Source organism: Balearica regulorum, chromosome 10 (genome assembly GCF_011004875.1).
Source record: "Balearica regulorum gibbericeps isolate bBalReg1 chromosome 10, bBalReg1.pri, whole genome shotgun sequence".
In the NCBI taxonomy this organism is placed as follows: domain Eukaryota; kingdom Metazoa; phylum Chordata; class Aves; order Gruiformes; family Gruidae; genus Balearica; species Balearica regulorum.
Window position 1 is genome coordinate 5,082,294 of NC_046193.1, and position 13,926 is coordinate 5,096,219.

Consider the following 13,926-nt stretch of genomic DNA (forward strand, 5'->3'; position numbering starts at 1 on the left):
CCAAACATGGACCAAACTTCCCCCCAGCTTGGCCAATTGCACCCCCCCAAGTGGACACCCACGAACGAGATGAGACTTGATTCAGGGTCCAGATAATGTTTATGAGCAAAGACAAGCGATTACACTCTGGCAGGAGCATAAATATGGGAGCGGAGTCCCTGTGCTAGCCCTGCCGCGTCCTTCCCAGCTCCCTCGGTGGCTCGGTGCCACCCCCTCGAACACCCATCCCAGCACTTGGCAGACAGCCCCAAAACACGGGGTCGTGCCGTGCCCAGCGTGCCGCGGCGTTCGTGGGCGCTCAGCCCCACACCGGTGCCTGGGGATGGCCGGGGAGGAGGTGCCCCTTGTGCAATGAGCTCAGCCTAGCTGGCTCGAGGGGCTGGGTTTGGGGGGAAGGTACCCCCGCACCAAAGGGAAGACTCTCCTTGAGCTGGGGGGGGCACCAGGGCCCCATGCCAGCGGGGGCTCCAAGGGGCTGCACTTGAGCCGCCCCTTTAGGGTCCACTGCCCAGGAGCCAGCACCACCAGCCCAAAAGCACCCCAATGGGCACCCCAGTACCCCGAGTCTCTCTGGGGCTGCTCTGTATCCCCGTGCGGAGGAGGGCAGGCACCCACCACCCTGCGTGCCAGCGTCCCCAGGGACATCCTTCTCATGGCCACAGTGGGAAGGGTCCGGGCTCACACAGATGCCAAGGGGGGAAACCCGCCGGGGCAGGGCTCCGGGACTGCCACGGGCCACCTGGCACTTGGGGGGCCCAGCTCCCCCAGGACAAGGAGAGGAGCAGTGCACGCCTCAGCCACCCTGCCTGGGTGGCATCTGTGGGCACAGCAGCATAGGGGTCCCCTGAGTGCTACCAAATCCCCCCGCCCCGGGGACGCCCACCCTTGGCATAGCCACGTGATGGCAGAGAAAGGAGGGTGCCAGGCACAGGCAGCAGGACCCAGGAGCTCAGCTCCCCTCCAGTGACCCAGGGTACCAGTAGCCCCGCTCCAGGACCCCCACAACGAGGGATGGAGCTGGGGGCCGCAGAGGAAGGGCAGCCCTCCCCAGCTGGGGGGCATTGCCCGCAGATGAGAGAAAGTCCTGCTCACCCCTTCCCCAGGCAGCTGCGCACCCCGTCTCTAACACCCAGGCTGGACAGTCCCATGGGTGGGTTCGCCCACGCTCCGGGGTCCCACTGTGCCCTCTCCCCTGGACTCGCGGCCAGGGCTTCCCCGGGAGATGGGCTCCCCGGCACAGCGGGGGCTCCCCTGCCTGGCGCCATGCCCCAGGAGATGCCCGTCAGTATGTCTGGGGCGTGAGGATGAAGAGTCGGTCTTCCTCCTTGCGGATCCACTTCATGAGCTTGTTGACAGCACTGATGGCGCCGGCCTTGGTCCCCAGGGGACTGTAGCATATGTAGAGCTCGAAGGCGCTGGTTACCTGGGTGAAGAAACAGGGTACACGCTGGGCACACATCCGCACCCCACTTGAGGCTGGCACTGCACGTCCCCCCTCCAGCCCCCCAGGCTACCGGGAATGGGCACAGGGGCTCCAGTGCAGGGACACGGGGTGGCCGTGGGGTACCCTAAATTGTTGGCACCTGGTTTGCTCAGAAATGGGGGGACCGAACCCCAGGGTTTGCCCCCAGCGTGGGTTTTCTCCGCAGCACCGGGGAGTTCACGACAGCACGGCACAGCCCTTGGCACCAGCGCTCACCAGCCTCCGCTGCTATCCCTGCCCGCCCCTCCCTGGCACAGGGGTGCACGGGGCCAGGCTGCACCCTAAAAGAGCTGTGCAGGGGCTGGGGGCCACCCTGGGGACCATGGAGCTGGTGCTGTGGTGTGCCACCACCCCCTTACTCGGCCATGCAGGACCAGAGAAGATGGGCTCACCCAAACCCTGCAGATGGCCCTTACCCAAGCCAGGAGGTTCTCACGGGGGCCCGTGAAGTAGATGTTCTTCAGGGGGCGTGAAGAGTTGTGAGCCCGGCTGTGGAGGTACTGGTAGAGCCCCAAGAGCCTCTCCTTCTCCTCCTCCCGCACGTAGGGTGCCTCAATCTTGGGGCTGCAGGAACACAGCACCCCGTTAGCCCCCTGGAGAAGGGGATTCATGGAGAAGGCTTGCCCCATGCCCCACACCGTGGCCTCGGCCCGATGGTTCCCCGAGGGCCTCACCTTGTGAAGAGCCCGGAGCTCTTGGACTTATAGATGAAGTGCCGGAGGTCGGGGATGCCCACCTGGGCGACGCTGTAGAAGGGGGTGCGCAAGGCCTCCTGCAGAGCGTGGTGCACCCCGCGCCGCCGCAGGCGCTCCTGGAAGCGCCGCTTACAGTCGGAGACGGTGAAGAAGTCCTCGCGGTCGGTGGAGACCAGCAGGAGGCACAGGTCCATCTCCTGCTCCAGGTAGGAGATGTGGGCATGGAAGAAACCACTGGAGTTGAACTTGGGGAGGCAAATGGGAGTCCAGGCTTCACCCTCCCGGAAGGAGGAAGAAGAACTGATGAGGTTGAAGAGCAAATGGAGGTCAATAGGGTGGAGGAACTGATCCTTCTTCCTCACGAGAGACACCAGCTGGTTCCCTGACAGAAGAATGGAGAAGACCAAGCTCTTGGCCTTGGCCTGCTGGAGGCTGGTGCTGACAGCATCCCGGACGCTGGCGGCCAGGGGCAGGCAGCGCACGGCGCCCATGAGGAAGCTGGGGTCGTGGGCCATGAGGTCCAGCAGGTTGTCGGTGATGCGCTCGGAGCCGGCCAGGAGCCTGCGCAGGTCGTAGTTCTGCTTCTGCTGGAAGATGTGGTTGAGCTGGGTCCAGGTGAGCAGGCTCAGGATCTGGTAGTAGATGTAGAGCAGCTCATGGGCGATCTCCTGCTCCGACTGCCGGGTACGCGCCACTGCCACCAGCACCAGCGGGCTCCTCCGCACGAAGACCACCTTGTAGCCATCTGCTTGGGAGGGAGTCCCCGGCGGGGCCGGGGACAGACCTGTGAGCCTGGCTCCCTGTGGCTCCAAGGGGGAGCCAGGCTGCAGCCTCCCGCCCGCCCCCCCACCAGTCTGCCCCTGGGGACAGCTAACATGGCCCACGGCAGGGGCTCGGCCAGGCAGGCTGCGACACGCCACTGTCCCGCTCCCCCCCCCAGGGCGGTACCTGCGTGGATGGACCGGATGGCGTTTTTCTCGGCCTCCAGGAAGGACACCAGGGCCATCATGACACCCATGGTGCTGGAGAGGGCCTCCTCAGAGCCGTAGCGGGAGTACACGGGCTTGCCCGCCTCGCTCAGCACGAAGACGTGCTTCCGGTGCATGCGCCAGGCGTCCATGGTCACGTCCTCCTCCTCCTTGCCAGACAGCACTGAGTCGCGGCGGGTGGTCTGTGGGGACGGCTCCAGCTTCCCCTCCTTGCTCTGCCTCATCTCCTCCTCCAGGTCGAGGGCCATGCCCGTGAGCTGCGTGCTCAGCTCGCTGAAGTCCTTGCTGATCTGCTCCATGCTGCTCGGCTCGGCCGGCTCCCCCCGCCTCTCCTCCGGGCTCCGTGCTGCGGCCGCCCCGTCCTCCGGGCTCGTCAAGTCCTCGTAGGAGCGGGTGTGCACGAACATGGCTCCCTCCTGGCCCGCCCCTGGGAACAACGGGCCGTGCAGCCTCTGTCTGCTTGTCCCCCATGCCGAGGCAGCGGGCAGACGGAGGGTGCAAAAGGGACGGGGTCGCAGGGAGGGACCCGCCCTCCCCTCCCCATCCCGCGGCACCCAGGGGTGCGGGTCCTGCTTTTTCTGCCCCCTCGCTTAAGCCCATGGTGAGCTCTGCCCCGTACCTGGCTCCGTCCCCTGTGCCAGTCCCGGCGTGGGGCTCTCGGACCGCTCCGTGTGCTGCCCATCTCCCGGTGCCAGGGACCCGTTGGGCACTTCCCAGCCTTTCTTCTTATGGACATCCGCAGCCATTCCTCGGGGCAGGACCTGCGTGTGACCCACAGCGTCACCCCTCTGTTCCCTCGCCCGCACAACGGCTCCCGAAACGCTCTGCTCTCGAGCGGGGCCGCGCCAGCATCCTCGGCCCGATCCTGCTGGCTCAGCAGGCGGCACCGAGCCCTGGTGAGACGTCAGGAAAGCCTCTCTAATCCAGCAGGATTTCCTCCCTCCCGCGGCCCCAGCTCCTTCCAGCCCCCCGGCCCCAGCACCTTTCATCCAGACTCGGCCCCGATTTCCCCCCCGAGCGCCGGGAAAGCCGCTCAGCTTCCCTCCGCCGCGTCCCGGCAGCGACGGGGAAGGCAGCCGGCCCCGCACGGGGCTGGTCCTGCACACCGACGGCCCCAGAGGCCTCGTGTTTACAAAGGGCGGGTTTTATGGTCCTCCTTGGCCTGGGCCAGGCAGCCGAGATGAGCCCCGGCTGGCGACGCTCCTCCTGAGGCCACGGCCCCGGGGGTCGGTGCCCCCAGCCGTGCTCGCTTCCCTGCCCCGGGGGAAACCGGCTGGAAACGGAACACAGACAGGGGCGCAGGCGAGAGGGCGGGCAGGAAGGCAGGCTGGCCCCGGCCCTGCGCGGGCAGGCGGTGGGGAGGCCGGCGACGCCCGGCTTCGCTCCGTGCCACCTCGGGCCGCCCAGGCCCCCGCGGCCAACGCCGCGCCCCGAAAACCCGCAACGCCCCCGGACGGGGCCGGGCTGCGCATGGGGGTCCCGTCCTCGCCCGGCCCTTCGCCCCCCCCCCCCCCCCGCCCGTCCCGGAGCACACCTCCCCCCGCGGGGCCGCCCGGCGGTGACGGTCTCCCCGGGACCCCCGCCGTCCAGTGCGGGGCCCGTCCCGGTCCCTCCCCCGCCCGGGGAGGGGGGGGGGGTCGCCGCTACCGGAGCGCCGACGTGCCCCGTGGAAGCGCCCAGGCCCGGGACCCCCCGCGGCCCCGAAGGACGGACGCGCAGGGAACCGACCTTCGCGGCTCCTCCTGTCGGTACCGGAGGCCCGGGCGAGCAGCGCGGCGAGCGCAGCTGCCGCGGGGCCAGCCCGGCAGCGACCCCCCTGCCCCCCGGCCCCTTGGCACGGCCTAGGCGGGGCGGGGGAGACGACGCCGGCGGCGGGCGGGCGCCTCCCGCCCTGCCCCTGGCTCTGCCCGCCGCGGCACCCCCGGCATCGCGGCACCCCGCCCCGGCGGGAACCGCCCCCCCCGCGGCCTGGCCGGGCCCGGCCTCGCCGCCCCAAGGTCGGGGCGCCGGCCCCGCGGAATCATGGGGGCTGTAGGCAACGCCCGCTCCCCGCCGCTGCCGCCCCGCCCCTCCGCGACTACGACTCCCGGCAGGCCCCGCCAGCCGCGCGGGGCACGCTGGGAAATGGAGTCCGCTCGCAGCGCTGCCGGCGCGGGGCATGGCGGGAGCGGTAGTGCGGCGGGCGGCCGGCGGGACTTCGCTTCCCAGCGTGCCGCGCGCGGGGCGGAGGGGAGCGGAAGTTCCGGTTTCTCGCCGTGGTTGCGCTGGGCCTGGCGCGGCGGGAGCGGCGGCGGCGGAGGTGAGGGGCGGCCCCACCCCGCGGGCTCGGCCGCGGCCCCGCCGGTGGCGGTGGGCCGTCCGGTGCGGCGGCGGCGGGGCCGCCCGTTGTGGCGGAACCGGGCGAGGCTCGCGGGCTTTGCGGGAGGGGCGCGCGTGCGGGGTCTGGCGTGGGGCTGCCGAGGCCGGGGGGGGGAGCGGGAATCTGTCGGGGTACACGAGCGGGGCAGAGCCTCCGTGGGGGGGCCGGGACGGGCCGGGCCGGGGGCAGGGGAGGTGTGTGTGTGTTTCTGGGGTGTCCCTGGGATAAGGGGGAGGGCTCCCGTGGTGTCGCGTGGGCGGGGGTCTCCCGGGCCGGGGGGTGTCTCCGTGGGGCTGTCCGGGATGGGGGAGTGGGCGGGGGGGTGGCGGGGTCTTTCCCAGGGCCGCTCGGGGTAGGGGAGCCGGGGGTTCCTCCGGTGGGGTCCGTCAGGATGGGGGGGTGTGTGTGTGTGTGTGTCTCCTTGGGGTCACCCGTGCCGGGGGCACAGTGCGAGCTGGGCGCTGCCGTGGCGGTGAGGAAGCACCGGCGGTCCCGGTTCCGTGCCCCGGCGTGGCCCCGCGGCTGGCTGCGGGCTCAGTCTCCTCCTCGGAGCCCCGCACCCCAGCGGGCCGGGGGGCCTCGGGCTTGGCCGGCCCGGTCCCCGGTGCAGGAGCACCACGGCGGGTCCCGTATGGCTGTGCCGAGCGCTGGGGCCTGCCGCCTGCGTCCGTGTCGGCGGTTGTGGTGTTCCTGGGTATCTCTCCGTTATTCTGAGGCCCTGGTCAAAATTAGGGCTTCTTTCACCCCATGTCGTGTGTGTTTCTGTGAAAAGTATCTCCGAAGACTGGTGTTTTTTAAAAGGGATGGACAAAAAGCTGGGCTGAGTTCGTGCTGGGATGCGGAGAGAGGTGATCAGGGCTGGCGTGCGGGCCTGGGGCTGTGTTAGCTGGTAGCAAGGCTCAGCGATGGGCTGAAGGGGATTTTGGACTGTAAATAGAGGCTCAGGTGGAGTCCCAGTGCGGCCCCGCTCGTGCTGGAGGCTGGCGAAGGCCGGGTAACGCGGGGGCAGTGAACTCCTGGGAGTAATAACAGTGCCTCTCGTGTTTTGCTTTTTAAAACAACTGGCAGCAACAAGAGTTTGGTGGTGTTGCTGGTGCGTGGTGTTAATTTTGGAAATGCTGCTGAAGGTGGAATCCACTTTCCCATCCCAGCAGGGCGTTGGTGGTATGGAAGTCTCTCCTAACGTTCCCTAGCTGGGAATGGGCTCTTGAAGTTCTTTGGGACAGACAAGGTCAGGATAGTAAGGGGGTGTGGGTTTGTGTGTGTTTAGAAATTCACCTAATTGTTTCTAATACATGTTTTTAAAATCATTGTACAACTGAAAAAGCACACACATGCCTTTTTTAAAGTGAAAACCTCCAGCCTGACACCTGGAAGAGCTGAACTGGTTCTCTCTCCCTTCACTTTCAAACTTTAGTGACATGATTTTGATATGTCTTCACTTCTGGATTAGACATCTTCAACTTTAACATTGGAAATAACAGCCTTTCTTGGCTGCTTGCAGTTTCTGTAGCTTGGGGAAACGTTTTCTTTTGTACCTTCTGCAGTACTTGAATTTCACAGAGGCTTTTTCCTTTCTTCAGCCTTACAAAAACTTTACTGGGCGCAGAAAGTGGTTCCGCAGCAAATTACTTCCTCTGTTCTTTTATCGTAGTCTTGTGTGTAGTTTTGTGTTTGATTTCCTCACAGTCTATAAATACCACGTCTGGCAGCCTTGGCAAAGTCTGTTTGGAGAGAAGTTGTGAATATTGGAGTATTTTTCTGAATATAGCATCTCTTTGAAACTTCACCTTGCTTAATCCCACCAATTTCTCCTCTCTCCGTGCCCCCCCCCCCCCCCCCCCCCCCAATTTAGAAAACAAGGTGCAAGTTGGGTGTAAGTCAGTGAGGAGATGCTCGAGGACTGTGCTGGCATTCCTCCCTCTGCCCCTTGCCAGAAATCTTTAATTATTCCTTAAAAAGGCCAGCTTCTCCGTTTGGCTCGGTTGCATGCTTCTGATGTACAGCACCATTATTTTACCATAGTACGATGTAAATTGAAAGAGGAGATCCAAAAAAAGTCTGTCATCAGCCTTGGCACGTGCATTTGGAAAGCAGAATCGGGAACGTCCCCTGGACGGCAGCGCCAGGCGCTGGGCTGTTTGGGGGTGCGCTGGGGAGGGCAGGGGCATGGTCCTAAGGAAGTCCTTGGGTGTAATTGCCGGGGAGCATCTGAAGCTCCATCAGTCTCTCCTGTCTGCTGGGAGACCACCGGTTGTTGGAGGGACTTGGACCACAAAAGAGCTTTCCCCTGCTTTGAGATGCACCTCCTGTGTCTTCATTGGAGCCGAGGCTTTGCCACCAGGAAACAGAGCCAGCTGGGAGGGGAGGAAGCTACTTTCAGCATGTGTATCAGCCCTCCTGAATATTCAGTGTAATTAAAACAGCTAATTATTGTCGTAAAAGAACTCTAAAGCTGGGCTCTGTGAGTAACTGGACCACGTTGTGTGTTTGGTGGCTGCCTTACCGTGTCACTCTGAAACGTCCTTTGTTGCCGTTTCCTTCAGCTGCGTGGCCGTGACTGAACTATGGCAAAACTAATTGGTGCACAATTCCTCGCACTCAAGGGTGGATTTTTGCCATGCTTCGCTGCTGGCCTGGCCCCAGCCCCGGGCTCTGTCGGTGTGTCTTTGGCAAACAGCCTGACTCACGCTGACCCGTCCGGCTGTGAGCAGGGAGGTGGGAGCTGAGCTGGCTGTTACCTGAAGGGCAAATCCTGATGGTGTCTCATCGCAGCGTGCCATCTTTTGGAGCAGTAGTAGCAGGGCGTACCTTCAGGAGATCTGAGAAGTTTCTGTCCCTGTCCTGCAGTTTGCTGTCACCTTGTTTTGTGGGATTGTGTAGTAAAACCGTACTGCTGAAATAACCCGAGTTAAATATAACTCTTTTTTGGAGAGTCATCCGTGGTGCGGACCCAGAAAAGCACAGGCTGGCACGACTAACACGTTGCGCGTTGCCAAAGGCAGAGCGGAGGGAGCGAATCGCATCAGGCTGAGCAGGGGACTGTCGGAGCCAGCGTTGCTGCCTATGTTATTGAACCATGACCTCATGCTGGTGGATGTTGCTGCATGGCTCAGCTGATCTGTGCCAGGCCTGATATCAGTCTGATGGTAGTTTCCCCCCTGTCTGATAATTTGAATATTATGTCCAAACAGTTCCCAGCTGGCAAGGGATTTTTTTAAGCATCGGTAAGCTTGTTGACTTAATGAGGACTGGAGTGGGGGAGGAAGTCCAACAGGGAAGAACAAGAAACACCAGGTCTGCAAATGTCTGCAGGCTGCAAAAAATCATAGATAAAAGGACTGGCTGATGACAACCACCCGTAATAATGGTTGCCATAAACCATCTCTGTTCGCCTGTCCTCTCCATGAAGGGTGCAGTGTCAGTTCTCTTAGATTCACCTCCAAGAAAGAAAAAGTGCTAGAGCTTGTGGATGAAATCCTTGGAACCAGGGGGGTGCTTGTTGCATCGAGAGCCGTGTAAGACGTGAACAGACCGATGCTCTTGGGCTTGAGCGGCCGATTTCTTTAGCGACGGCGTCAGGGCGGATGGATCGGTGGTGGTTGTACAGGTTGCCCTCATCAGCCTCCACACCGTTACATACTGAGGCCTGCCAGGCCCTGCCGTCCCGGCTCCCACGTGAGCGTTCTCAGGCTGCGACGGACCCCGGCAGGAGCGGGTGCTCCCTCCTGGCAGCGCAGCTCTCCCTTGAGCTCCTTGGCACAGGCAGCTGCCGGGAGCGGTGTCTGGAATTGCTCCCCGGTGTAAGGTCTGTCATAACCCGCTCTTTCGACCTGCTGCCCGTATGGCAGCGCCGACCTTTGGAAGTGAGGAGAAACAGGATCTTGTGTGTGCTTTTCTTCGAAATGAGCTGCTCTAGCCAGGCCTGGCAGTGACTGCACTGTCTCCTGTTCCACTGTCTCCTGTTCCACCTGGCCGCTGCAGTTAGTTTAATCCTGCTTTTGAGCTGCTTTGTAGCAGCATGCGAGCCCCAGGTCTCCTACCCTTGGCCTGGTGGCACAACGGCCCTCCTGAACCACTGTGCCTGGATTAGCCAGAGCAGTTTGAGACCATGAGGTTGCTAGCTACCTCATTTTCCTCCAGCTCTGCTGCAACCGTTGAGGTTTTTTTGGGAAAGACGGAAGTACTTCCCATTTTAAGTCCCGGATTTGGCAATCGCCAGGAAATCCTCACCTTCTCACTGGTGGGAGGAAGCAGATGAAATTTTAGATCTCTGTCGAGGCAAGCGTTATTTGCGGCGCCTAGCTTGATGAGGGCAGCACTGGAGAGCAGTGCCTGTAATAATTTATTGGCAAAGTGTGCTCTGTTATCTACGTATTTTTGAGGGCAGAGTAACCACAGCAGACCAATAGCAGTGATCGTTTCCTTGAACAGCAAAGAGCTTTTGGCAAAAATAGTTTGGATTAAACATTAATTGCAAACTGTTGTTCGGCAACGGTCCTTGTTGTTTATAGATGGTGGTGTTCTCACACTTCTAGCTGCGCTCCGAATAGTGTCAGACAGCACAGTATGTTGGAAAGCTTTATGTTAATCAAAGCAGATATCAGATTGTTTGCCCACCCCTATTGACAGTTTGATTTCAGAAGTCGTTTGACGCTTGCAAATTTGAACATGGAGAAATGCAACAATTAAATTCATTCATGCCTGAGTGTGATCTTGTGTATTTGTGGATCCTGATCAGATGTTCCACACATCCCTTCTAACCAGCAGTGTTTTTCTTACGTGATGTGCATTCTTTGCCTTGCGGCTTATTGTCACGTTATTTATTCAACAGGTTGTGCTGTCTTGGTGTTCTTAGAGTGAATTAACCATTTCTGGAAACCTACCAGACAAGATCAAAATGTGGGGAGACCATCGACAAGGCAACAGAATGGGGTCTTTTCGGTAAGTATTTGAATGTATAGTGTGTTTCAGCAACGTTCTTAAATACAATAAGCCATAGGGACTTTCTGTTTGTCAATATTTCTGCACATCCTCCCATAGCAGACTATTTTGGTAAAACTTCTGAGGTCCTTGTGGAGCTAGGCATGACTGCCAAAGAATAGGCAAGTTAAGTGACAGTGTAACTTTCTGCGTTTCTGTGAAGTTTTTTCACTTCTTTTGTTTTTAACAGCTGCTTTTAGTATTTCTATTCCTTCTCCACACCACCTTTTCTGGCGATACTTAGTTTAGCTGTTGTAAGCTAAGGTGATGATATGCCGCATGGATTTTGGTGCTATGTGCTGTTAAGACCTGGAAGAGAAGTGCCTACTAGTGTGATGTTGATTCTGTTCAACCACGGCACTTGCCTTAACTTCAGAAACACCGACACTTTCATTGCACACTGGATTTCATGAAAACGTTGAGGGTTTAACTCTCTCCATGAGGTTGAGTAGACCATATATCCCCATGTTCTTGGACATGCCCCTTCATAAGGCATTTTTGAATGTCACTGGAACTGTTTTAAAGACTTGTATGCAACTGCACCTGTGCAGCATAATATTTTTCTTAGTTTATATTCCTCTGGTTGGTACTAGGCCCTGTGTTTGCAAGAGGGCTCTAGGTATTTAAAAAAAAATAAAAAAATGGAGGCACCAAGAGCTAGGGTTTTCCTCTGTTGTGCATAATTCTTTCATTCTTTGCTCACGTGTCCGCCTCAGTTACTTGAATATCAGCATAATAAAGGTACTTCCTCATGGCATACTCTAGGTTTCTGCAATAAGAACACTTCACATAGTTGTCCAACTGTAATGTGTTGAGAAAGCTGATGACATTTGAGCGATGAAAGCCAATTTCCTCCAGAACATATCTTAACGGTATTGATAGGAGCGTGATTGTATTTTATAATGATATCAGTAGTGCTGTTCTGATTTTTAAGTGGATTTCATTGGAATTGTTCTTGACTGTTTTGGGTGGAAAATTCTAACCATGAACCAAGTTTTGATTACTGTTCTGTATGGTGGTGAAACAGGGGTGCGTAGCTTAGGAAATCTGTATCTGGTTTGATTAACTGTGCGAATGTCACCCTGCATTCTGTTGGTGAGTGATTCTGTAGTGAAACTCGAAGAACAACATCACTTGCTGTAGTTCCTGAGGAAATGTCCCTTGCTTTGGGTAGCATTTGGTGTTATTTTAAAATGTGTTGATATTTTATTATTGTAATTTTTTAAAAAATGTATTAGAGCCTTGCCTAGATGAAAAAGCAGGTAGCTTCATCTCAAAAAAAACCCCAAACAACCAGCAACCCTCATTGGGTTTTGAAAAACTGTCTTAAGAGGAAACCTCTTCCTGAGTGGTTTTTGTGCAGCTCTCAGGAGAGCTCATAGCTGTAGTGTTGTAAATTTGCTGTAAGACAGCCCATCTGGAGGCACGAGCACAGGATTGTCTTAAACATTGATTGTTGGCATATTCCTGTGAGGCATCCTTGAAGTTTGAACTGATAGCTTTCAGCATTTTGCCAGTTTGGACTCCAACACAAGAAAGCATAAATGAGTCTCTGTAGTATGTTAATAGAGCATGTTTGGTAACCTCTGCTTTTACGTGGCTCAGGATGACGTGTTAAGTTAGACGTTTCTAATACTGCCCAGAGAGCTTAAGCTCAAGTGGTTCCTCACAGGCGTGTGGTGGTGATGCTAATGAGCAAACACACCAGCTGGTGGGACCTCAAACAGCTGCAAAGCTGTGTGCAGTGCAGGACTATGTGGATCGCTACCATCATTAACCCATTAATATTGCAGGTATTCCCTGTTGAGTGCTTCTGGAAATTGTGCTGAAATGGGAGCACCCAAGTTTACTTTCTCACATCTGTCGTATGCTGCCTCATCTTAAACTGCCAAACATCAATATCTTCTGCGGATCTTAGACTGTTACACAACTCTATAAAAGTTTAGAGAAGAATGTGCTGCTGTGTAGATTTCAGACTCTAAGCACGTTATGAATAATACTGTCTTTATTTCTACAGTGGGAGCCAAGAAGAAAGGTTTGCTCCCGGGTGGAACAGGGAATATCCTCCTTCCCTTGATAGTCTTGCTCAAGAAAGACACTCTGGCAACTTCTCTGGCAGAGAATCACTTCCTTTTGATATCCAGGCACTCACAGGCCTCCTCAATCCTCAGTTTGCCAACAGAGAGGAACCTTCTTTCAGCTTTGGAGCTAGAGATGGACCACGTAGTGACTTCAGAGGTGGGGAGGGGCACCATGATTTCAGGGGCAGAGATTTCCCACCATCTGACTTCCAGGGCAGAGATGAGTCTCAGATGGATTTCAGAGGTAGGGAGCCACCCTCTTCTGAGTACAGGGGCAGGGATATGTACTCTGGAGACTTCCGGGAGAGAGAAGGGCCACCTATGGACTTCAGGGGTGGGGACGTTCCTTCAGTGGACTACAGGAACAGGGAGACGTTCCGTATGAACTACAGGGACAGGGAAACACATAATATGGATTACAGGGGCAGAGATGAACCTCCGTCAGACTTCAGGGGAAGGGGGTCTTTTGATCTAGACTTCAGAGGTCGAGATGGATCTCATTCGGACTTTAGGGCAAGAGATGTGTCAGAGTTAGACTACAGGGGCAGAGACCATTCCTATTCAGACTTCAGAAACAGGGATGTACCTGATTTGGACTTCAGGGGTATGGGCACCTCTGATTTGGACTTCAGAAACAGAAATGCACCATCGTCAGACTTCAGAAATAGGCACAGGTCCCGGTCTGATCAGGATTTTAGGAGCAGAGATGTGGCTCCTCCTATGGACTTTTCAGATAGGGAAATGCCTCCTGTGGATCAAGGCCTTGTAGATTTTAGGCGCAACCAATCTACTGTACCTTTAGCAGAAAGAGAGGGCTCTGGTTTAAGCACCAGCAAGAGAGAGGAGTCTGCACTTGGTCTAGATAGAGCTCCCTTTGGTAGCCAAAAAGGAGAATTTCAACATTCAGAAGCACCAGCCAGAGAAGAGGAATCCCTCGGATTGGGTCTTGAAGACGACACTTCACACAATTTCCAAAATAGCCGTGGATCTCTTCCTACTCTTCAGGACCAAGAGGAGCAACCTCAGACCTTTGCTAACAAGCAGCAACAGCAGCAGCTTTCTGGGGGGGAGCAGCAAAGATCCGATTCTGATCTTGGGTTAAAGGGTGAAGGTGGCCTGGATTTCCTTGGAAGGCAAGATACTGACTACCGAAACATTGAGTATCGCGATGTGGATCACCGGCTGCCGGGGCATCAGATGTTTGATTATGAACATGGCAAGTCTTTTTCAGAAGGAAAACCCAGCAAAGATTCTAGGCCCTATAAGAGCCTTCAGGTAGGTGGTTTTGTCAATTGATGTTTCTCTTAAACGCGTGTTGGCCAAAGAATGGAAGGAG

At 57.4% G+C, this 13,926-nt stretch overlaps 2 protein-coding genes across 4 annotated transcripts in view; one reads left to right on the forward strand and one right to left on the reverse strand.

Annotated features, from left to right (window-relative positions):
* Positions 1 to 80: 80 nt before the first annotated feature.
* On the reverse strand, positions 81 to 5,058 carry MON1A (MON1 vesicular trafficking associated A). Its single transcript, XM_075762845.1, has 6 exons — positions 4,896 to 5,058; positions 3,787 to 3,928; positions 3,127 to 3,594; positions 2,158 to 2,923; positions 1,900 to 2,047; positions 81 to 1,423 (listed from the first exon to the last, which is right to left on the reverse strand). Exons 2-6 carry the CDS (start codon positions 3,911 to 3,913, stop codon positions 1,283 to 1,285), a joined length of 1,650 nt encoding a protein of 549 aa, XP_075618960.1. The 5' UTR covers positions 3,914 to 3,928; positions 4,896 to 5,058; the 3' UTR covers positions 81 to 1,282.
* Positions 5,059 to 5,395: 337 nt separating this feature from the next.
* Positions 5,396 to 13,926, forward strand: part of RBM6 (RNA binding motif protein 6) — a 58,764-nt gene continuing 50,233 nt past the window's right edge. Inside the window, exons 1-3 of one of the 3 annotated variants that reach the window (XM_075762847.1) lie at positions 5,396 to 5,466; positions 10,361 to 10,470; positions 12,527 to 13,865. In XM_075762847.1, coding sequence (XP_075618962.1) covers positions 10,427 to 10,470; positions 12,527 to 13,865 — 1,383 coding nt within the window. In that variant the 5' untranslated portion in view covers positions 5,396 to 5,466; positions 10,361 to 10,426. Of the gene's footprint in view, positions 5,467 to 5,508; positions 5,529 to 10,360; positions 10,471 to 12,302; positions 13,866 to 13,926 lie in introns of those variants that run through there. The other 2 variants (XM_075762848.1, XM_075762846.1) reach the window with 2 other exon arrangements.